This window comes from Centropristis striata, chromosome 11 (genome assembly GCF_030273125.1).
Source record: "Centropristis striata isolate RG_2023a ecotype Rhode Island chromosome 11, C.striata_1.0, whole genome shotgun sequence".
Lineage (NCBI taxonomy): Eukaryota > Metazoa > Chordata > Actinopteri > Perciformes > Serranidae > Centropristis > Centropristis striata.
The window spans coordinates 35,160,749-35,183,960 of record NC_081527.1 but is presented as its reverse complement, the minus strand read 5'-3'; the positions used below and the strand labels follow the sequence as shown (position 1 = coordinate 35,183,960).

General features: G+C 36.0%; 1 protein-coding gene across 1 annotated transcript; it reads right to left on the bottom strand.

Annotated features, from left to right (window-relative positions):
• Nucleotides 1-1,423: 1,423 nt before the first annotated feature.
• Nucleotides 1,424-22,593, bottom strand: LOC131980733 (macrophage mannose receptor 1-like). Its single transcript, XM_059345026.1, has 32 exons — nucleotides 22,367-22,593; nucleotides 20,025-20,378; nucleotides 18,916-19,083; nucleotides 17,575-17,730; nucleotides 16,459-16,569; nucleotides 15,835-15,972; nucleotides 15,559-15,738; nucleotides 14,526-14,680; nucleotides 12,588-12,704; nucleotides 11,126-11,241; nucleotides 10,851-10,999; nucleotides 10,557-10,759; nucleotides 9,916-10,055; nucleotides 9,627-9,699; nucleotides 9,352-9,505; nucleotides 9,234-9,272; nucleotides 8,696-8,859; nucleotides 8,522-8,583; nucleotides 7,980-8,080; nucleotides 7,312-7,454; nucleotides 7,073-7,178; nucleotides 6,492-6,619; nucleotides 6,340-6,375; nucleotides 6,124-6,168; nucleotides 5,753-5,855; nucleotides 5,023-5,255; nucleotides 4,278-4,449; nucleotides 3,735-3,956; nucleotides 3,499-3,615; nucleotides 3,021-3,179; nucleotides 2,339-2,365; nucleotides 1,424-2,250 (listed from the first exon to the last, which is right to left on the bottom strand). The coding sequence occupies exons 1-32, from the start codon at nucleotides 22,467-22,469 to the stop codon at nucleotides 1,988-1,990; spliced, it is 4,437 nt and encodes a 1,478-aa protein (XP_059201009.1). The 5' UTR covers nucleotides 22,470-22,593; the 3' UTR covers nucleotides 1,424-1,987.
• Between the last annotated feature and the right edge of the window lie 619 nt (nucleotides 22,594-23,212).

Genomic DNA, 23,212 nt, shown 5'->3' with positions numbered 1-23,212 from the left:
ACTTTCTGCCAGGAACAGAATTGACCAACATGGCAACTTCTACAGTTTACACTACAGCATGAACACTTCTTCCCCAAGAAACAAAGGAAAAGGGCCTCCATCTTCAAATAACGTGAGTCAGATAACTAGAACTTCTGTCTTGTCTGTCAGTTATTGTTATCTGAATGCAGCTGGTTTATCTGCTGAATTTCTCCCAGTGGCCGTCTGTGTATTAAGCCCTTAGCTGTGTTTTGTTGACGTTATGAAGGTTGTATTACGTGCTGTGCAGCCTGTTGCTGATTATAGAGACCCTGCCCCAGGGCCGGCTCTAGGCCATTCGGTAGCCTAGGCAACATCCATTCATGTTGAACAGCTCCGCTTGCTGGGGGTGGAACTCCCGTTTTTGTTTGCCCATGGTGCCAACCAGGCTATATAATACAACTCTCTGTCTATATAATTATTAACTTACAAGTCAATTCGCAAAGAAGCACAGCTGGAGACCCCTTACAAATTTAGAGACAAGATAGACAATGAAAGTGCAAACCCCACGAAAAATGTGCTTAGAGATATCAAAACATAACCTGTCTGTCACTTGACGTGACCTGACCTCTGTGACACCGATCTGACCGTCTAAATGGGGGGCAGGCAATGACCACACGTCACATGACTCAGCACCACAAGCGAGAAAATGTCATTGTTTATCTGTTTCTTTATTTTGTCAATATTTATTATTTTCAAGACAGGACACGAAGTTAGGGTGACAATGGGCATCGAAAATTATTATTATTGGTTGTTTTTTTTCTCTCTTGAGGGTGACTGGCGGTGCCCCTCCATCAGATGGCGCTCTAGGCGACCGCCTATGTCGCCTATGCCTAGAGCCGGCCCTGCCCTGCCCCAGAGTCAGTAGTGTTTGAGTAATTTGTGAATTTATATTTTCGCATATACTGTTTGTTTCAGCCACCTGTTGACTTTGAGTAACGTGATTGAGCATGTAAAGGAAGTTGTGATAGTTTTTTTTTACTAAGATGAATTCCTCCTTGCTTTTTCCTTGAAGTTGCATAAAAGTGTGCATAAATAGCTTTAACCAGTGATACTTTAGGATTTGTGGGCTATCTTGGATATGACCAGTTTATGGTTGAGAGTGTGTAGGCTATGTATTTAATATTTAAGTGATGCCTTCTGATGTGAACATAAACTACTGTGAATGTTTTTGGTGTCTTCAGGTGATATCTTCTGTATATTTTCCCCTCTACATTTTTCATGTTAAACTTTTAAGTTTCCACAGCTGGGAGATGGAGGTAAAGGAGTTAAAGGAACACTATTTTGGTCTGAGAAGTTGCGGACTAAGTGTTAACTCAGTTAAATGCTATGATATAAAAACATAGCACTTGAAAAAAACACCCTTTCAGCTTTCTCTGTAAAGTTTAGGGAAAAAGACAAAATGTAGGTGTATTTGGTGTATATGCCCATGGTTTATTTACAGTCTTTTAATACAATTGTTTTAATTCTCATCTATAAGTATCATCTACAGTAGCTTCAAGGATGATGAAAAACAGTGGTGATACTGTCTATTTTAACTCATACTTTTGCCTGGAACATATTTTTGCCTTTATAAGTATAGTAGACATATTGTAGACACAACAGATTATAGAAAGCAATGCAGTTTAAAGTAAAATGCGGTATGAATCAATCAATGCAATCAATCAATAAATTCTTCATCCATCGATTAAAATGCCCTCCCTGTACATTCAATCAATCAGTAAATTCTCAGTTGTCATACAATATACAATTCAACATATTTTCAAAAATACTTAGAAAAATACCAAATGTTTAAGAAATCTGGATGTCAAATAAGACATCCTTTTAATAAAAGCAAGATATTGCCAACTGCATTGAAACTTCTCACTTCAAAACAGAAAAAGAAAATCTTCTCCATGCAAATGAAGACGTCATCAACCTTCTGCCCAAGATACACTGTATGTTCCAGTAGATTTTGCTGGTATTTACATCACACAGTTATAACAGGTGCAGGGTTCTCTTCCTCTGCATTTTCCACCAGTTTATTGGTGTCGACCAGATCAGGCGGGGACCGCTCGTTGTTGAAGAAGAGTGGGTTGTCAAAGGTAGATAACTTTTCAGGGATAGGTAAGCGGCCGCCAGACTTCTTGAAGAAAAACCAGGCAGTGGCTATCCCTATGGCCATTACAGTAATGACCAGCACAACTGCCAGTGTGACGCGGCCACGGGTTTTTTGCTCCTCTATAGGACTTTCTGTACAGATTAAACGCATAAATGATGAGTCTGAAAAACAACTTTATATTTATGAGTAAAGTGAAAAGGATAAAGAGATGTAACTTACCAGTTGGCTTTGGGTTTTCTCGTAATACTAGAAAGATAACATGATTAGAAAAAAAAAACTTTACAAAGGGCGTTTTGTGTGTGTATAATTTAAGTGACATTATACTTTTAATGGCAAAATAAAATTACGGATATAACTTTGATGTTATTAGTTGTTTCAACGAGGGATGCACAACATATATTGGTACCAATACATCATCAGCTGATTATGGGAAGTTTACATTTTGATGTTATATTACAACAAATAAATTATAGCAGATAAATTATCAGCTGATAATACAAAGTAAAATAACTTTAATTGACTCAATAAGTGCAGCCTATACACTCTAAAACAGTAGGAGGCAATGCCAAAGCAGCTGTATCAGGTGCTTAGTACAGTGAGTTTTTTCAGTTTTTTTTCTTGTGTTAACGATATTGATTCCACTAGATTTAGCTAATCTGCTCTCTACATCTAAGCCTTTGTTACCCTTCAGGTGTGCATAAACTACACACATTCCTTTTTGGAAAAAAAAAAGTGAAATTATCGGTATCATATTGGTATTTGCCATAAGTAGCAGAAAATTCTATTTTATCTTTCTTGGTTGTTGTGCAGCCCTAGTTTCAACAATAATGTATGACACATTCTTGTTCGTAAAGACATCACATTAATTTAAACTAAGTCCAAATAAATCTGCTGATCTCACCTTTGGCCACTTTGCAAATATATCCTCTGTCATACCACCGGCTCCCTGTCGCCCATTTCCCATCTGTAGTTTTAATCGATCCATAATTGTTCTCATCAGGTTGGCCCTGACGCCAGTTACTGAAGTCCATGACACTTTTATCCAGCCACTGCCACGTACCTGAGAACACATAGACACTCTATATATTATTCTTTGTAGAGTTTTCATAAAACATAAAATGTATTCATTAAATATTATTCACTTATAGTCATATATTTTATATCAAAACAAGCTGTAAGAGGCTAAAACATCTTTTAACATTACACTAAATCATTGAATCCATATTTTATATGATATTGATATTGTATCTGTCCTCCATTTGTCATGCTTCAGTATTTGTAGTCTTTGTTTCAAAGCTTCTGCTTCAAAGATAATATTTCCTTCTTTGTGTTCAAGTTTTTTAGTTTTTTTCATGAAGTAGCAGACGATTTGACCGTACCTCTGTGAGTTTTATACAAGCCGATCCAGAAAGCGCTTTGGCTGTCTCTATACGTTTGAATACTGCTGTAAATGAATTCTTGCTCAGCAGGATCTTCAATGCTGGCAAGATTTCCACCTTCAAAAACATACACAATCGAACAAACAAGCAAACAAAAACAGTAGATCTTTAGTTAAAGCTCAACACAATTTAGTGATTAACAATATGTATTAAACCATCCATAGGAAAACGCCTACCATGTATCATACAGTTAGCAGATGCAGATGGCCACTCAATCCTGTCTGTACTAAAGAGGTAACAGTGGGCCCTATATGGTAGCCAACTGGGGGCATTAGACGGGCGGTGCCTGTGCATGGACATGGACATGTGCCTGGAACTGGAACTGGAACGGAAATTGGGGTTGTCTTGATCTTCAGGGCAATATCCTGGGAAATCGCTTGAATCTGTTGGTGCCACATCTGTGAATGAGAGAGACATTGATGACACTGGGATCAACATATTACTAGGGTTGAATACCAAGATCTGGTTCCAAAAGTCAGATTCCAAAGAATTCGTTAAGAAATTCAAATTTCAGTTCTGCTTATCGGAAATAGACATTATCACTCTTATCACTTTTATTATCCAGGTACTTTGAGAAGATTGATAAAAGCTGCAAGTTCACTTCTGCATTGGTTTTTACTTTTCACCTCAATATTACCGCTCGGATGGATGTCAGCATTGACAGGATAACATTAAGAATGGGTTGCATATGTGTTAAGGAAAATTTACATGAGCCTAACCTGTTGTCTTCATACAAATGCTTGCCATGTTCTCATTGCAGTCAGAAGTCTTCCATTTTCCATCCTCAGTTACATACACACAGTTTTGGTTTTGGTTTGAGCTTGGTTCCCGTCTATCCCAGTTGGCATAGTTCATACGCCAGCCACCAATATATCTGAAATATCCACCAGTCTGAAAGCAAAGTTTGATCAAACTTTATTTAGCAATTAATTCTTTACGAAAAAACTTTTACTTTTCTTACAATTATCTTAAAATTTTTGGTAACACTTTACAATAACCAACTAAATAATGTTTATAGATGGTTTATAAACCAATAATTAACATTTACAAAGTGCTATACATATTTAATCTTAAAAAAATGTTCAACCAATTTCTCAAAGGTATACGAATCATTTCAAAAATCATTAACATACTTAATATGGTGTTAAAATGTTAAAATGAGTGCAACTAAAACTATTAATAAACTATTAATTATAATTTAATTGTTTGTTAATGGTAAAGTAAAACTTACATTAATATTCCATCTATTTGCCATTTATAAATGATTTAGTTAGTTAAACATTAATAAATTATGTATTTATCATTCTAAATGGCCTATATACGGTTTATAAATGATGATTAAACATTAATAAACGAACTGTTTACCATTTATAAATGATGGTTATTGTAAAGTGTTACCAAATTTTTTTTTTTTTTTTTATATTTCTATAAAAACAGAAACAGAAATGGCTTCCTATCCTGCACCTTGTTTTTATTCAGTCCAATCCACATTGGGACCTTGAGATTCAAAGCCATCATCTCAATATAGACCCGTGACCACTCGTTTCGCATACTAGCCAGTGAGGCTCCCTCACTTTCACAGAACTTGTTGGCATCTTCCCAGTTCTTTTTTTGAGTAACAATTTTGATAGAGTCATTTCCCATTTTGACATAGTCGGCAGCTATAGTTGGTTCAGGGGAGTCTGGGAGATTAGCATCTGTTTTGGGTGAGAAAAACAAAAATGATTATTCTAATTCATTTTTTAAGTCTTTTTTATAGATGCTCGCAGTTTGTTATTCCTTTCCACTTTCTTGAGAATAATGAAAAGATTCAATTATCCCATTTAAAAAGAGTGTTGCTTTTTAAATATATCTAAATTTAAAATACAGTACAACACAGGTAAAATTTGTATAGTTGAGGTCATTATTATGATCTTTGGAGAACATTGATGAAGTTACAGAACATTCACACAACAAATCGTCAGTTGCTTTTGCAATAATTCTAAAATAGAAAAAAATTGAATATGGACACATCAGGGAGCAAGACTGCTTTATGCCAATACTGAATGAACAAGGTTTTGCATCGAAGTAACATGATAATACCCATTTAACACTAGCAACTAAAAATAGAATATATTGAGCCAGTCCTTGTTTATTAACATACATTTACAACATAGGAAATGCATTTTAGAGAAAGGTTAGATGATTGGCTTACCAATTTTTCGAATACAGATATATCCATAAGTGTCATTGCAGGACTTTTTTATCCATTTCCCAATACCAGTTTCTGAATCGGTAGTCATCATAGCACATGATTTCTGGTGAAACAAAGCAATGGTGACTGAAAGAACAAACTATGGGAAGATCCTGGTGACTGACAGCATCTTTTCCATAAAAAATGACTGATCAACAAAATATGATCATTGTTATGAATAAGATATAAATTATCTATTGACAGAGGAGACGGCCCTAATGTTACTGCATACACTTATAAATCACCAAATTGATTGTATTTATTATGACATATTCATGTTAATATCTTCACAAAATAACCAATAATCCAAGTCAATAATCAAGTCTTATTACCTCATAAGAGTATGAAGGACGATGATGGCGATACATGTCATAATCCTTCAGTGAAAAATCAGGATGTCAGAAATGTATTTGTATTAATAGAGGAACAGAAAGCATATTCATATAAACAACAAACATAACCCCAGCTTGTCATGAAAGTGTGATGTATTTTGGCTCAAGACAAATGAAGTGGTATTATGCATTATTATCACAAAGTATCATATTTACCTCATACATTTGAAAGGAACGCCTCATCCTTGATCTCTGCAATGGAAAATCAGGATGTCAAAATATTTAGCTGTAGCTGTTTCGCCCAAAGTTCACGCAGTTAAGCCTCATGTGAACTAGTTACTCCAGTCACTCTGATTGAACTCACTTACCTCTTCCCCCCAGTTATTGTATCGCATTGGTCGCCCATCAGTCCAGAAAAATGAACTGCCCCTTGCCTTTTTCAAACCAATCCAGAGGTTTATGGTAGGAGCCTCAGCCAATTTAGTAGTCAAAAACACTGAAATTGAAAAATGGAAATCTGAATCTATACCACATTCAACCAATGACCTTGGAAGCTTTGAAATATGTTTTGTGTGTAAAGCCTTTGATATAAATTTGCCAATAAGCAAAATGTCTGAAAATCTAGACACTGCTTCTTGACAAATGGTCGATAACCCAGCAGAAGTTAACTGACTCCTCAAATTTATGTGCTTGACAGGATGTAATAAGGTTGTGTTCATGGTCAATCCCATTAACATATTTTGTATGTACAACCATATATATCACATTCTTGCTGACAAGTATTTTGGTTAAAGAGAATATTGAACCCAGCAACGTTACAATCATAAAGCTTATTGTCTCTGGCAGACAGAAATGGACATCCAGTAGACATTTTTAGGAAATGTGCATAATATGCATTTCTCTGGAATATAAATATGATTGTTTTCTGAAAATAGAAAATAAAACATACATTGCACACGTCTTGAGGAAATTGAAGCCAGATTTCCTTGCATTGCTTTGCATTGTGTCTTCGCTCCTTCCCACGTCTCGCTCTGTTTATTAACAACGTTGTAACACTATAGGAGAAAAAAAAAAAACAGCTTTGTTGGTAACTCAAAAGAGCAGAGCTTTTTTGTTATTATTGTTATCCAATTTCAGTCAATTTACATCTAGCCAAAAACCTCTCAAATATTAAAAGTGGCCTCTGACCTTTGAGTCCATTTTCATCCAGTTGTGTGGACAGCCACCCTTTGGAGCAACTGTTGGTGCTACAGTGGCGTTGGCATCAGGTGTGCCACTGCGTTTGCAAATGGACTTATGCTCATACCCACAATTAAAATCATGCCAGAACCCTGTAAGGCAATCCAAAATATAAAATTAATAGTTCAGGAAAAATCATTTTAATTTTTACATCACAGTTTTATATTTATTATATACGGAAGCCCTGAACCGCAAGTGAAGAAATTTTTTTTTAAAGTTTTTATCTTGTTATTTCGAGATCATATCTCGTTATTTCAAGATAATATCTCATTATTTCGAGATAATACACATATGTAAAAAAATAATAATAATTTAAAAAAAAAATAATTTTGTGTTATCTCGAAATAACGAGATATTATCTCGAAATAATGAGATAATATCTGAAGAAAAAAAAATTTTGGAAGATTTTTTTTTTTTTATTCTTTTTTTTTGTGTATTATCTCAAAATAATGAGATATTATCTTGAAATAACGAGATATGATCTTGAAATAACGAGATATGATCTCGAAATAACAAGATAACATCTCAAAAAAAAAAATGTCTTCACTTGCGGTTCAGGGCTTCCGTAATTCTATGAAAGTATGCCTGTGCAGATTAATTCATTTTAAATGACTCACCCATCGAATTTGTCATGGCGGCACAATTCTCATCATTACGCAGGAAAACAGGTTGATCTTCATCCCACCTTTGAAACACCACTGGAGAACCATCCATCCAACTTTATGATCACAATAAAGGGCACATTTATATCACACTTTTATTTCCATAGAACAAAATGAATGTTACTCTTGAAACAGAATATCACCAAACAGCCATGATGCCCATGACTATTATAAAGATGTCATGATAATGATTTTGATAATAATCAATTTGACATTAGAACAAAAAGACAAATTGTTGCCTAATTTTGATGCATATGATGCTAGAGCAAACACATGAATAATGTTAACAATAGACACAAAATCTGACTGATAGTCTGGTTCAGCACCACTGGCATCTGGCTAGCCTTGAGTAGTAATTATTTAGCAATGCTTGAATAAAATTATACACACCACAACACCTTATTCAACCGGTCACATCATCTTATTATGATAGTTTTCTTGATTTCTTTTTTTTATTTGTATTTAATGCATTAGTTATTCTTTTGATTTATACTCACCTATATGTTTTATCAAGATCTACGTTCAGGCCTATCCAGTAGGACCCATAATTCTTAGATATCTACACACAATGACAGAAGCAAACAGAAAATCCATCAGTACTTGTTTTGTCATATGTTCTGAGCTTAAAGACCATGGCTAAAGAGAAATGTAAAACAAATGTCACTTCTCACCTGTTTCCATAAATAGACAGCTTCATCTTCACTGCCGATAGATACCAAGTCCCCATGCTGCTGTTGACAGTAGCGACGAGCTTCTTCCATGGCCATCGATCTACTGTTAAAATAATACTGAGTCCCATTCCGATCAAACCACCCGTCCTTAGTCCTATTGTGGTCTAAAAACATGTCAGAAATATAACATATTACAATACTTGTGTAGGTACAGATGATTTTGGAGATTGCAAGCAGCATGGCTCTGTGGCTTGTACTCATGGTTCTTTTATATATTTATATAATACACATTTATATATATATATATATATATATATATATATATATATATATAATACATTTTTCGATGTAGAGATGATATTGTCCATTATATTGGCTGTCAGTTTTTCTTCTCCAAACTACACCGCCTTCCAATGCAGAGATGTTAGAGAATGAACAGAAGCAGCAAATTTAACCAATACACTACAAAATAAGGTTTGGGCTAAAAGCATATTTGCCATGTCTTCTATGTGGTTGCATTGAAAAGTGTTCCACTTACCAGGGGCGGGAGGTCTTGGAGGCGCCTTTGGAGTCACTCCTGTAAGAACAGAATAAGATTATACTCAGAACTCTGAATAGACAACTAGTCTGATGGGCAGAAGGGGAACATGCATTACCGATGCGGATCTGGCACAGCCATCCAAGCGCCGTCTCACAGTGCAGATCGTTCCAAGACCCTCTGCTATCCCGTTGATGCATTAACATTTCAGCGCAAGATTCCACGTTGTTTTTATTGTTTGGCTCGTCATCCTGCCAGTGTTGGAACTGCAACTGTAAACCAAAGCACACAATAAAACCCACTGTGTTATTTATAATTTCATTTTCATTAAAGTAGTGTCCCAAACTAAAAAATAAATGCCTCAACTACTTAGGTAGAAAGCGGGTAACTCACTGGGGATCCATCACTCCATACATAACCATTAGTAGGGTCAGGGGCACTGAGTCCAATCCAGAGCCTTCCATAGCTGTAACAAACGGTGAATATATGATGTGATTTTTATATTTATGGTTTCATGAAAAATGTTAAAGGAACAAATATTTGCCCAACTTTAGTTTATCTGTAGAAGCGCCATCTCATAGGTCTCATCTTACGCCGTTTTTATTTTAAAATTAAAAATCAAAAAATACAAAATCTAGTTTTGTATTTTAAAATTTTTGGACTTTGACAGGTCATACTGTACCGTTCAGGCAACGCTTCTAGCTCTGAAGAACTGTGGATGCTGAGCAGGTCTCCTCCAATGGTCCTGCAGTAATCTCTGGCATTAAACCAGGACCTTCTAGATGATGATGATGATGATGATGATGACGACTCTGGAAACATCTTGACCAAGAGACAAAGAACTTTAACATGGTGTTCTTCACCATTACCTCACAACAAGAAAACAGGGTTTCATTGTCTTTGCAATCTGTATGTACTCCTGCTGAAGTAGTTCTAACATTTTGGTTATTAATACCAGCACAGGTTTATACTGATTTCTGATGTTTTTTTTTAATAATTGCATTTGAGTGAGTTTAAAATAATTACGTAGAAATCTCGTTAATTCAAGATTCCATATTACTGGGTGTTATGTACATACTATTGTTAACTGACTCTTCAAGCTAACACTGAATATAATGTAATTGTATAAGTCAGGTCACAAATACATTTGAATTTGAATTTTCTTTTATCACACATACACTACCGCATTGACGCAATGTGAAGGAGAAATTATTTCAGCAACGATTAACTCCCTGAGTGTACCTGGGATATAAGGGTATTACATTGTACAAGTAACTTGAGGTACCTTTAAACTTTCATTGTTATTTTATCATGTTGCTGTACCTTAAAGCAATAAGGTCTTGATTCAAGTCTAGTCCAGCCATCTTTACATGTTCCAGTAGGGGCAGGAGTTTCTGGTGCAGAGGTTGGTGCCGCCCCATCTGCCAGGTATTTGCAGATGTATTTCTCTCTTTTGGTGCAGGGCAGCACATCCCAGAGGCCGGCAAAAACCCCAGTTGTCATGGCAACGCAGCCCCGTATGTGACCTTTCATTGTTGAGGGAGAAATGGTGAAATGTCAATTGTGAAGTCACTTGCCGACACGTCTTGTAGATGGAGTTTAAAACGGTCTCCCTACCTGGCATGTCAGCGTTCCAGTGAGTAAACCACACTGAGTCTTTGTTGGTCCACACAAACTGATCAATTTTCTTCTGGTTTGAGAGGCCGAGCCAGAAGTGTTTCTCTGGTCTCAACCCCACCAAGCTGACAAGGTAGGCATTATCCAACCTGCAAATATTTGCACAATGAGGATTGCACTATTTATGGTTTCACCGAATATATTGCACAGTAACTAATATGAATTTCGCTGTTTAAATTCAGTTTGAATATCCAAATAAAAATAATTGTCCTTACGCGCTGGAAACATCAACTAAATAAGACCCTGAGCTTGTGCAGTCAGCTTTGGCTTCATCAAACGTTTTGGCCTGCGTCCCTACAAAGTAGCAGTACGAGCCGTGTCGTCTCCACCGCTGGATTGTTGGAAAACAAACAAATGTAGAAAAAAACATTACATGATTTTTCATTATTTACCACGATGGATCAATTTTTAGGGGCAAACGAACCAAAGTAACACACCCTTGCAACCTTCAATGTGGTTGTCCCCTTTTTTGATTACTTATGCAATATCAGTAAAATATGAAAGAAGCTATAATCACTACAGTCGCATAAATATTGTTTCAGCTACATTCCAAGTCAATAAATGTGACGTTAAGTAACATAAAGTTTAACATTTAATTTAATACTGTATTGATGGAATACAAATATACAGCCCTGACATGATTTCTACAACATAGTACAGAGGAACATTATAATTCATTGGAAGCTGTGTTTCTTTTCACTTGTAAAAGGTCTCAGTGTGAAAAATAGCCAGCACTTCATTTTGATGCTGCACTGTTTTCACCAGCTGTCTGCTTTGTCGAGCTGGGCAGGTTGAGTGTAGGCCTCCACTGCAGACAACCAAGACACTGAGCTAAAAAAAGCCTAACTGGGGATTTCCACCGGGCGCGTTACAGCAGCAGCACGTCAGCTTAGCGAGCCGGCCGTATACACGCGAGATAACGAGATCACGCGATAATCCTGACCATACGGGAGACCGCAAGATCCCGTGATAAACTTTAAACTCTATTTATACAGTCTATGGATAAACTGTGTGTATAAAGTAAACAACAACAACAACAACCAACTTACTTTGCTTCTCTGAGGTGAAAGATATGTTGATCTGACCATCTATCCTTATAAAAACAATATGTTATGTCATAAATGATTGTATGATGTTCCACTTCAACAATCAGTCTCTTGTCGTCCGTGTCGCCGATCCTCTGAGACCCTTTGATTGATTGATTGCCGATCTGGTGCCCCGGTCATAACATAATGTTGATGTGAAGTAGTTTTAGGCTGCATTAACTGCGTATTGTGTTTTATTTTGAAAGGGGCGGAAGTGTTTTACGCTGATTCTGAGTCGGACTTCCTGTCTGGTGCGATCTGCTCTGTTGAGATTCACGCGATTTGGCCTAAGTCCTACCTAATGCTCGCGTAGAGACGCTGACGTGACGCTGCAGTAACGTTACGCTACGCGCCCGGTGGAAATGCTCTCATTGATTAGAGTGTTACCTATTTGCAACGTCATACGCGACGCTGACGTTACGCTGCAGTAACGCGCCCGGTGGAAATCAGGCTTAAGAAGCTCTGTTTAGCTTTGGGAGATGTTTTGAGTTGGGTGAAGTATCTGGCACTGAACCCAAGTTACACTTCCAATTATTTAATGGACAAGAGAAGGTTTTTAAAAGTGATAAAAAAACAAGTTAAGTTAACGTACACTTTTGCAGCCTGCGTCCGACACCACTGCGACATCTCCAGGCGGTTTCAAAGCACTCATCTTCATACAAATGGAGCCATGTTTTTCCCCACAAGCACGATCAGCCCAGTTCCCTTTCTGCAACAAAGTTCAGTCATATATTTATATATGTTAAGAGTAAGTGTACCAAAATGTATGACAGTCAGTGCACGGGTAAATCATATGGCAAAAAACCTTGACACATTTTAAAAACTGTACAAATTAAATATCATACTTTAAATACAGGCACATACAGCAGACAGTGTATGCATTTAAATTCAACACATTTAGAGTTAAGTGAACTGTGATGCGTAGATGCAAAATTAACCTTTCTTGCCTGATAAATTAGGTTAAGGTGGCTGTACACGACTCTCAACTAGGGCTGGGCGATATGGCCCCAAAAGAATATCACGATATTTCAGGCTATTTTTGCGATAACGATATTCTTGACGATATTACCAAATACTTAAAAATATATGGAAAATAGGATTTTTTTTTTAGTCTGTATAAATAAATAAAAATCTAAAATGTAGTGTGAAGTGCAAATCTCAACAGTTGCCAAATACAAAAAAATTTACTCTTGACTCTTGAGTATGAGATTATAATAAAATTAACCATTTAGGGGTTTCGGGGGAATATTTCAATGATATTTTGTAAAGGAGAATAAAGGTTTTCGTATGTTTTATTTAAGGCTCTTATTTTGACAGTCTTCTTGTAAGTTCTGTGGTGGATTCTGTTAACACACCATGCTCTTATTTTGAAAGCTGCATGTGTTTAGTGACAGAGAGTAAGTAGCTTTTTGTGATTAAAACAACATTAATTGTTAGCTAATGTTAGCTTGTGGCTAACGAAATGCATAATGCAGCAGTGTGTTTGGAGGGCAGCTCTGTATATTCAGTTGTTTAAGTGTCAGCCTTACGCCACCACATCAAGAAGTAGGAACGTTGCCAATATCATGATATTCATTTTTTGTAACCATAAAAAAAATATATATATATGTATATAAAATATATATATATAAAAAATATACCGATATTATCGTGAACGATATGATATGGCACACCCCTACTCTCAACATGGCAGCTATGTAAAAGGAACAGTCCTAAAAGTGGTAACAGTAGGGACAGAGCTAACAACTGTAACCTGAAGGGTAACTGGCGAGTTGCTGTTATGCTTCCACTGCGTAATTGTGCAGAAGACAGTGCAGTAAGGGCAGTAAGACAGTGCAGAGTGGCGTGAGTGGGACACAGACAGGGCTACCACAACGTTTTGCTGTTGTTTAAAGCAGCTATTCTCAACCTTGGGGTCGCGAGATGATTTCTGGGGGTCGCCAAATCATTTTGGAAGTCTGTTCTGTCTCCACTGTGTTAAAGTGTTCATGTGTTTTAGTCTTTTTGGTCATTTAATGTATTTTTTTGGTCATTTTGTGTTTTGTTTTGTCAATTTGTGTCTTTTTGTGGTCATTTTGTGTCTTTTTCTGCTCATTTTGTGTCATAAAATATAAAAAAAATATATAAATGCACAGACAGAGAGGTGTTTTAGTTGTTGTCTGCTTCATTATTTGTCCAAAATTCGTCGTATCAACTGAGTTTGTATGATCTGAACTGTGCGTGTGAGATTGTGTTCAGTGAGCGGGGGTCGCAGACAACATGCATGTTAAATTGGGGGTCGCGACTCAAAAAGGTTGAGAACTACTGGTTTAAAGAACAGAGAAGCTCAGATTAAAACATGTGAGCCTGACCTCATTATCTGGTCAGGACACCATTACTCCACTATATCTTAACATAAATAGTTAACTGTTTTTTTAATGTTATGAATGTTGTGTACAGCCTATTTGAAAAGCCTTATTTGATGCCAATTATGTATATGCATACACCACATAAAGGTTATGCTTGCACATACCAGCCTGATGCTCCTTACCTCTCCCCTGATGAGAACACAGTCATTTACTTGGGTGGAGACAACAGGTTTTCCAAATTCCCAGCTAGTGAAGCTGACATCAGCGTGGTCGATCCATTCAAACAGCCCCTCTGTCTTCCTGTCGTTCAGTCCAATCCAAAGCTCATCAGTGGATGCTGCAGATATGGACAAAAGTAAATAATCTATCCAAAAATACCTAGCCATTAACACAATATTTAACTAATAAAAAAGTAGCATCTGCACCAAGGTTATTATAGTTAACGAAAACTAACGAAATAACGAAAACTAGAATTGAAAAAACATTTTTGTTAACTGAAATAAAAATAGAGTTTTTAAAAAAACGATAACTAACTGAAACTGTATTGCATGGTTACAAAACTAACTAAAATTATAGTGAAAATGTCCTTAGTTTTCGTTTTTGTCAACTTTTTTCATTCATAATTCAGTGTTTCTATTTGAACATGCAGAAACACATTAGTAAATATGTTTACTGAGACTTGGATGTCTATACTCCAACCAAAATTCAAAACACCTGGAACTGTAAGAGTTAATAACCTTATTGGGGCTGAGATGGATAAACCAAAGGAAATAAAGGCAAAATTTATTATGACCTCTTTGAATTTGGCACCCAACACATAGCCCATTACAAAAAACTAAAACTAAAACTAAAACTAATAAAAACAAAAGTAAAACTAAGCATTTAAAAAAAAATATAAACTAAACTAAAACTAGAAAACTCACTCTAAAAACTAACTAAAACTAACTGAATTTGAAGACAAAAATTCACAACAAAATTAAAACTAAAACTAATGAAAAATCCCAAACTATTATAACCTTGATCTGCACTTGGTAATCATGTGTTTTTATTCATTTGACTTTCTTGACTTTCATAGTAAAAGTAGATCCACAATTCATCTGCACAGCGCATCACAACACCAGCAAAAAATGCCAGAAGAAAGCCCCAATGGCTTAAAGGGGTATTCTTTGTTGTAAGGATTTCCTCTATAATGTTTTTTTTATTGTTCATACGTACTGTACTCAAGTGATGAGATGAGAAAGCTTTGGTCCTCCACATTGCGGATGCTTACAAGGTCGCCTCCCAAACTACGACACTCTCTTTGAGCATCAGTCCATATTCTTTGAGTACGGTTAAGGTGGAAACAGTGGCCATTGTAGGGAATCCAAGGTCTTGAACAAAATCCTTGCTCAATAGCTGATTATGAAAAGAACAAATGAATATTAGGACAGATTTACACTAATGTCTCTGCAGGGATGAGTAGAATAGAATGGATCTTTTTTTTTTATCAACCTTGTGTAGGCACCGCGTCAGCCGCTTTACTGTAGCAGATGTAGCCCAGTTTCTTGCTGCAAGGTGAACTTTGCCAGGAGAACTGCACAGCAGGGTCAATAATTGAACAGATGTTTCCCGGCTCAAGAAGTGGATGTCCTAAAACAAAGTGATGCTTACGTATTTAACAAACAAGATAAATCATGAGCTTTAGAAGTACTGGTAGACACCTTTATCAGCACTATACTGTACATTACAGACAAATATAAGTGGTATCAATCTTTTTTATGTAACTCTTGGCAAAAAATTAAATCAGTGTTTTTCAACACTGGCATTCAAAGTAATAAGATTGCTTTACTTTTCACACTACACTACATGAAAAATGGCAATGAATTGAAAAAAATATTAAGATTGAAAGACTTCATTATGCAGGTTGTTCAATTATTTAATGGCTTACTTTGTATTGATTCAAAGGTATGAGATTGTAGAAGACACTAATAACGCTTGATAGCACTGTGACAAATATACATATTTGACTGGTACAGAGCATAAGAGTCAAGCATAAGGGAGAGAAAGGCTCAACTTTATCTGCTGACCAATTTGCAAGTTAATGTCTAAAAAGTCACACAAAGAATTTAAACCTACCAGAGTCCCATTTCAGATAGCGGTAAGGCCTTCCACTGTGCCATTTCCAGCCATGCTCTGGATCCAGGATCAGCCCAAGCCAAAGCTTACTGCCACTGCTACCTAGTAGTGCTGTTTGGGGCGTGTAAAACAAAATGACTTTAATATGTGGAGTTTTCCCTATGTCACTTATGATGGGTTAGGCCAGGGGTCGGCAACCTTTGCTAACAAAAGAGCCATTGTCGGCCAAAATAAGAGAAAAACAGTCGAAATGGAGCCGCAAACCTTATTTTAAGCATTAGAATGAAGATAATATGGCCTAGGTCTAAATTAGCCTACCAACATTAATAATAAGTCATAATGAGCATATATTTTTACGATCTTTGTATGAAATATCTCAGGACATTTGGAATCGAAAGCTAGTGAGGGAAACTCAAGACTAGACTTGAAGTTGGCAAAATTTAGAGTTAATAATGCATATTTTAGTTGATTAAAATGTTTTAAAAATATTTTTACAGCCATGTATAATCTACACATTTTTACAATTGAAGAATACAAATTGCTTTGGACCTACACCAATGAAAAATTAAATTTTCATTAAAAATTTAAAATGTAAAGAAATAAACATTTTTTTATCATCATTTCGTATAATTTTTTTGTCACAGCCACATGGAGCCACTGCAGATGGCCTGAAGAGCCACATGTGGCTCTGGAGCCTCAGGTTGCCTACCCCTGGGTTAGGCCTATAGGCAACAATATCAATGCAAAAATTCAACTATATCAGTACCAGTAAAGCAGAGTGCTATTATAATCTGTATTATTTAATGGAAAAACAAATAGTAAATTATTTTTATATGTTCCAAAATACATGCTCCCTTTTATTAACCCATTGAGGCCTAAAACGCCTGTAAAACCTCTGGGCGATTTTAAAATAAGCCCCTAAAACCTGAAGTTTTTCTGGAAATTCAACAGAAGTGTCAACGCTTCTACTAAATAATAGATTTTTCAGCCTCTGTAGCAGATAGAAATGAAATTCAAAAAGTATTTGAGAGCTTATACAAATACTACAAAACGACGTTTCCGCTTTCCAGGCTTCAATGGGTTAATACATTCAGTCTAGAGTTAGTGTCACCTTACCTGTGACGTAAGCTTGCTCGTGAGGATCGGTGATACTGAGCAGGGTGGCACCTTGCTGTTTGCAGCTGACTTCAGCCTGGTTCCAGGTCAGAGCTGCCTGTGTGTTCAACTGGTAATAGGCTCCCGTTGTTGGGTGTACAGTCCAGTCTATTTTGGCTATAAACGTAGACAGACAATACGGCTTTGTTATGTTTGCAGCAAATGTAGCGCTGAATCAAATGTTTTTTGTTGTTTTTTACTATATTTTTTGTTATTTTTCATGCTTTACTAGACAGTGACGGAGAGAATGGAAGGGGGAGGCGGATAGGAAGATTAAAGTCCGGGTCGACAAGGACTCAGCCACCGGGGTGCCCAAATGTAGGTGTTTTTAAAATAATATATAAATAATGTTGCGACATTATGGAACTACCGTCCACATGTGGCAACTTTTAAGACCCATCAAACATTTTTTTTAAAGAAAAGTAACATTTATGGGAGACCATAACTATAGGACATAGCACATTCAAGCAGGAGCATGTTCCGTTGAAAGTGTGCGTCCCTTATAATTGTCTTTATTCTCAGGGATTTAACTTGGCTACTTTATTCCAGTGTCTGGATCCTGTCTGTTTATGACACTTCAGTTCCACTGTCTAAACAAATTAGAAATTAGATTTAGGGGTAGATTTAGATGCATATTGATTAGATAATGGCATCTTTAGCATATTACTACCTAATTATCATCATAAGGCTAGTTGGTGGTAGTTAGGTTCACTTTAACTTCAATTTTCTCTACTTAGATTTTTAACCCTCCTGTTATGTTGCGGGTCAAATTGACCCATTTCAAAGTTTAAAAAACAATTTGAAAAAATAGTTAACAGTATTTTTTCATAAAAAGAAAAAAACTATGTAAAATGAAAAAAAAAAAAAATCAATGTCATGTAAAACTATTGTATTCTATATGTAGGTATTCCCAATGTACATAAAAAAAAGTTTTAACATGCTTTTTTTATGAAAACGAGTGAATTATCCTCATTGAACCATGATCTGTGAGAGGTAAAGAACACCACTGCACTAAATATTGACTGAGATGGTTATTAATGGAGTTAATGGTGAAATATAAACAATGTTTATTGGGATTTTTTAGTTTCTGACAATTTTGAATAATTAAACATACTCCGAGTCAAATTGACCCACGAACATTATTGCTGTTCCTGAGAAACGAACATAACATGAGGGTTAAAGAACAACAGGCTACACTGGCACATGAAAACTTTTGTGACACTTCACTCTGTACACACTGGCATTATATAGCCTTCTCCCAATGCAGCATAAAAAAGACATGATTTAACTGGCAGTACTCACTAGTAACTGGGCAGTAGCCCCAGCGTTCACTCTGAAATTTTGTTTCAACTGCACACCAAAGACTGTTTCCTGCTTCAAACGTAGTGCAGTCTGAAAACCACTGGTCTTTGTAGTGGAAGGGAAACATGCATGGCATTCCAGCTGCATTCCCACCAATGGCAAAAAGTTCTACGAGGTGATGAGAAGAAAGTGAACATTAGTTTTAAAACATCTGTACCTGCAGTGATTTACCTTGTGACAAACCACTTCAAAACATAATGCAAAATTACATTTCAATCTAGTATACTGCCCTACAAAGTCTAACTGCAGTAACTACGCAAAGGGTAAAACTGAGAAAAATTGCTTTAAAGTTTTTTAAAAAGTTTTTCTAACTGGCCAGCCATATGAGTTATAGGTAGATAAGTGATATGACACTTATTTCTAAATGTATTGATGATGTTATTTTTATGCTAAAAAATCATGATGATTTATTTAACCTTTGACCCCAAAAATGTAGTTACTGCACTTTGGTTTTGCATTGCTGGAAAAGGTTCTAATAATAATGCACAAACACAGTGCAGTTACTACAATGTTGTTTTAAAAGTGTTTAACAATTCTAATCAAAGATTTCTGTATTTTAGACTTAATATTATCAAGTAATGTTATTTTTTAGTCTAAATTTAATTTTATTTCACTTTTTTTTACTTATCTAGATAATAATTTCCCTATCAAATAAACTTATATTTTCTATTATTCTTGTCTTCACTATCCAACACAATGAAGAAATGTAAGGCTACACTGGATCACAGTAGGAATTCTCTGAAATAAAGTAAAATTGAAATCTAAAACTTTGTCACAAGATAAAACAGACATCAAGGAGTTCATTTTTAGTTATAACTCAAATTTGACCAAAAATGTAGATACTGCATTTAAACTTTGTAGGGCAGTATAGAACTCTGATAAAATATCTGTTCTATTTTCATCACAGTTTAACTTAAGATTTATACAACAATTATGATATGACATATAAAATACAATGCATGTTTAGGTGCTAACATGTAAAACCTTTTTTTAACATAACCTCATCATCTTTCATTAAAAACATGATTTTTAAAACTGCTGTACTGTACCTCTGTATGTTCTTGAACAAGCACCGCTGGATGTCCCTGAAATTGTGAGTTGGTTATTGGGTCCTATTGTTCTGGAGAGAACTGCTCTATTATCTGCAGTGAGCTCGATGTAAAGCTCTTGGCCTTTGAGGGCGAGCACTGTTCCATTCTTGCATTCCCACTTTTGGAGGTCGCTGTTTTCATCGCAGTCATAGATGCTTATTTCACTTCCCACACTTTTCCCCTGGGCACCCACGCACTTCTTCTTTTCTGGAACCAGAAGTCTCTCACTACTTGTCCAGCGTATGTCGTCGCACTTGTTATTTGTTTTAACCAAACAAAAACCAGCCGTATTAGTGAGTTGAAATGGTGAATCTGTTGAAAAATAATGACACTTTTGAATTTTTTTTCCTGAAGAAATAAGAAAATCTGTCAAACAGCTGTTTACACAGTCTATCATTGGGGTTGTTTCAGTTCTGCTTGTTTAAATCGGATGTTATTTGGACAAAAATACTGACTAGGTATTAACCCATTGAGGCCTGAAAAATCACTGGGCGATTTTAAAATAAGCCTCTAATTTTCTGGAAATTCTGGAAAAATTCTGGAAAAAAAAGTGTCAACTCTTCTACTAAATAATAGATTTTTCAGCCTCTGTAGCAGATAGAAATGAAATTCAAAAAGGTATTTGAGAGCTTATACAAATACTACAAAACGACGTATCTGCTTTCCAGGCTTCAATGGGTTAACAGAATTTAATAGAAAACAAAGTGACAACCATGCCATGTCTGCAAAAATACACCTTTCTTTTTTTTTTTTTAATGTTCTCCCAAATTACCTGTTTTCCGTTTTAAATTTTTCAGAATTTTGTGTGTTGAAATTTAAACAAATTTTGTCATCAGAAACAATGTCTAATTATGTAGTGGATTATTACAATTTCAACAATTCATGAAGAAAATATTTAAATATTTAATAAGTATCTGTATAAATACACACACACACACACACACACACACACACACACACACACACACACACATATACACTACTGGTCAAAAGTTTTAGAACACACCAACTTTTCCAGAATTGAATTGAAAATTATGCAGTTTAATGTCTCAGTGTACTCTGAAATTAATGCACATTTGCAACATTTAAAATTCTTTATTGAGCATGATTGTGTTTTGAAAGTAAAAAAAAGATTCAAAATCACATTTTATGTTGGACTTAAGGATTAAAAAAAAGACACAAAATGACCAAAAAAAGAAACAAAATGACCAAAAAAAGACACAAAATGACTTACAAAGACATGAAAATAATTTAAAAATGGACAAAATAGCCCAAGACTCCATAGAGTTAAGTTGTTAACCCATTTCTTGTTCCCTGAAAAAGGCCTACTTGTATAATTCTGAAATGTACATTATCTTTCAGTTTTGGTTAAGCTTACCTTTTTTTATTTACCTCTGGCAGTTCACCACTTACCTTTGTACCCTTTCAAGCTGTTCATTTGACTTGAACTGCTTGAATTTCAATAAAAAACTGGAAAAATTGGGGTGTTCTAAAACTTTTGACCGGTAGTGTATATTTGATATATTCCTCTCACTCTTTGAATATTTCTCTGTTCTAAATTATAAACTGATAGTGTTAATGACCTGACTTAACTGATGATGGCTTTAACATTTGATTAGCCAATGCTAGTCTGTAGCGTCGGCCCCCACCTCCCAAACCGCCTCTGACTGTCTCGCTCTGTCGTTCTGCTTGTGTGTGTGTGTCTGCTCACCTCTCACACTCTCTGATTAAGTACGGAATATAAAGGGCGCAAACACAAGCACTGTGGTAATACTAGACTACTTCTGATAAATATAGTAGATGTAAATCGCTGCAGATCGCGAGCTGGGCATGGAGCTCCATGGTCGGCAGTTGGGTGCCGAACGGAAGTGAGCAATGCCTCACACAGAGAGCTGAGGACCGAGACAGTCTGCCAGTTAATTACACTAAAAGAAAGCTACATCGTTTTTCTACTGTTCATTTGATTTAGTCACTGTTAAGAAAAATGGGTATAATAGTACAGAAGACTCTACTTCCACAAATTACATCCACATTTTGGGCACGGAATTCCTCGCTTTTCAGTTTTATTATCAAATTCTGCTATACCTTTCCTGTTTTCTGCATCACAGAAATCATAGGTCCCTAAATATTAAAAATAAAACTGCAATCACTTTGATATTGAACAGTAGCAGATATACAAGGGTGCCACACACTTTCACACTTTCGTAAAGGACACAACAGTCTCACTTAAAGGGTAGCGTGCAATACACAATCTCACAAAAACAAAAACCCAGCTCAAAATTAAAGTTGGAATACTGTACCATCTGAAGCCAAACATCGTAGTGTTTGGATGAGGAGCATGAAGGCTGCACAAGTTATCTTCATTGTCTTCTGAGATGTCTCACAGCTGAAGTCTTTATCCATGCATTTCTCACAGAGGATTTAAGAGTTGTGAGAATGATTGTCGAAGGTCAATCTTAATAGAACTGACACATCCTGTCTCGTCAACATTCGACTTTCGACTTCCGGCACCGGACTTTTTTTTTCTTTAACCGGAACCCAAATGCTGATACTTGCACATTTGGCTGTTACATTGTAATACACAGTGCATTCAACACACATTCCTACGAAATGTGCCATTGCATAATAAACAGACAATGTGGGAAACAAGGAAGTGCTGGTGTTGTGCTCCAGTTAGTGACCTTTTAAGTGACGGACAGTCTACGCATTTACCAAACATGTGAAACCAGAGCAAAACAGTTCAGATTTTTTACGGTGATGTACATCATTCATCTTTACATTCATTACAAGCCATCAAGTTAACTACCAGTTATTCCACTTATTAATCAATGGCAGCAGTATTTTTGAATTGATTTTACACTTATGAATGCGATGAACATGAAGACAGAGGAAGCAGATGTGATACAAATTGCGGTTGGATCAGCCAAGCATGATTCATATAGATTTAGCAAACATTTCAGTTGGCCGTTCATTTCAACTTTAATGGAGAAAGTATTGTGTAATATTCAAAACAAGGAAGCTTTCATAATGCTGACTTTCTGTGGGTTTCTGTGGGTTTCTGTCTCAGTAAGCGAATGCATGACTTTCTCTAGAACTGATTACCAGAAATTCCCAAATGCTCTAAATCTTTTTGTAGTTAAATGATT

Coding starts and splice junctions, on each gene's coding strand:
- LOC131980733 (XM_059345026.1), bottom strand. CDS start 22,469: ATGGATAAAGACTTCAGCTGTGAGACATCTCAGAAGACAATGAAGATA. Junction 12,705..14,525: donor GTGTTCTCATCAGGGGAGAG/GTAAGGAGCATC, acceptor ACTTTGTTGCAG/AAAGGGAACTGGGCTGATCG. Junction 9,273..9,351: donor GCTGTGCCAGATCCGCATCG/GTAATGCATGTT, acceptor CTGTTCTTACAG/GAGTGACTCCAAAGGCGCCT.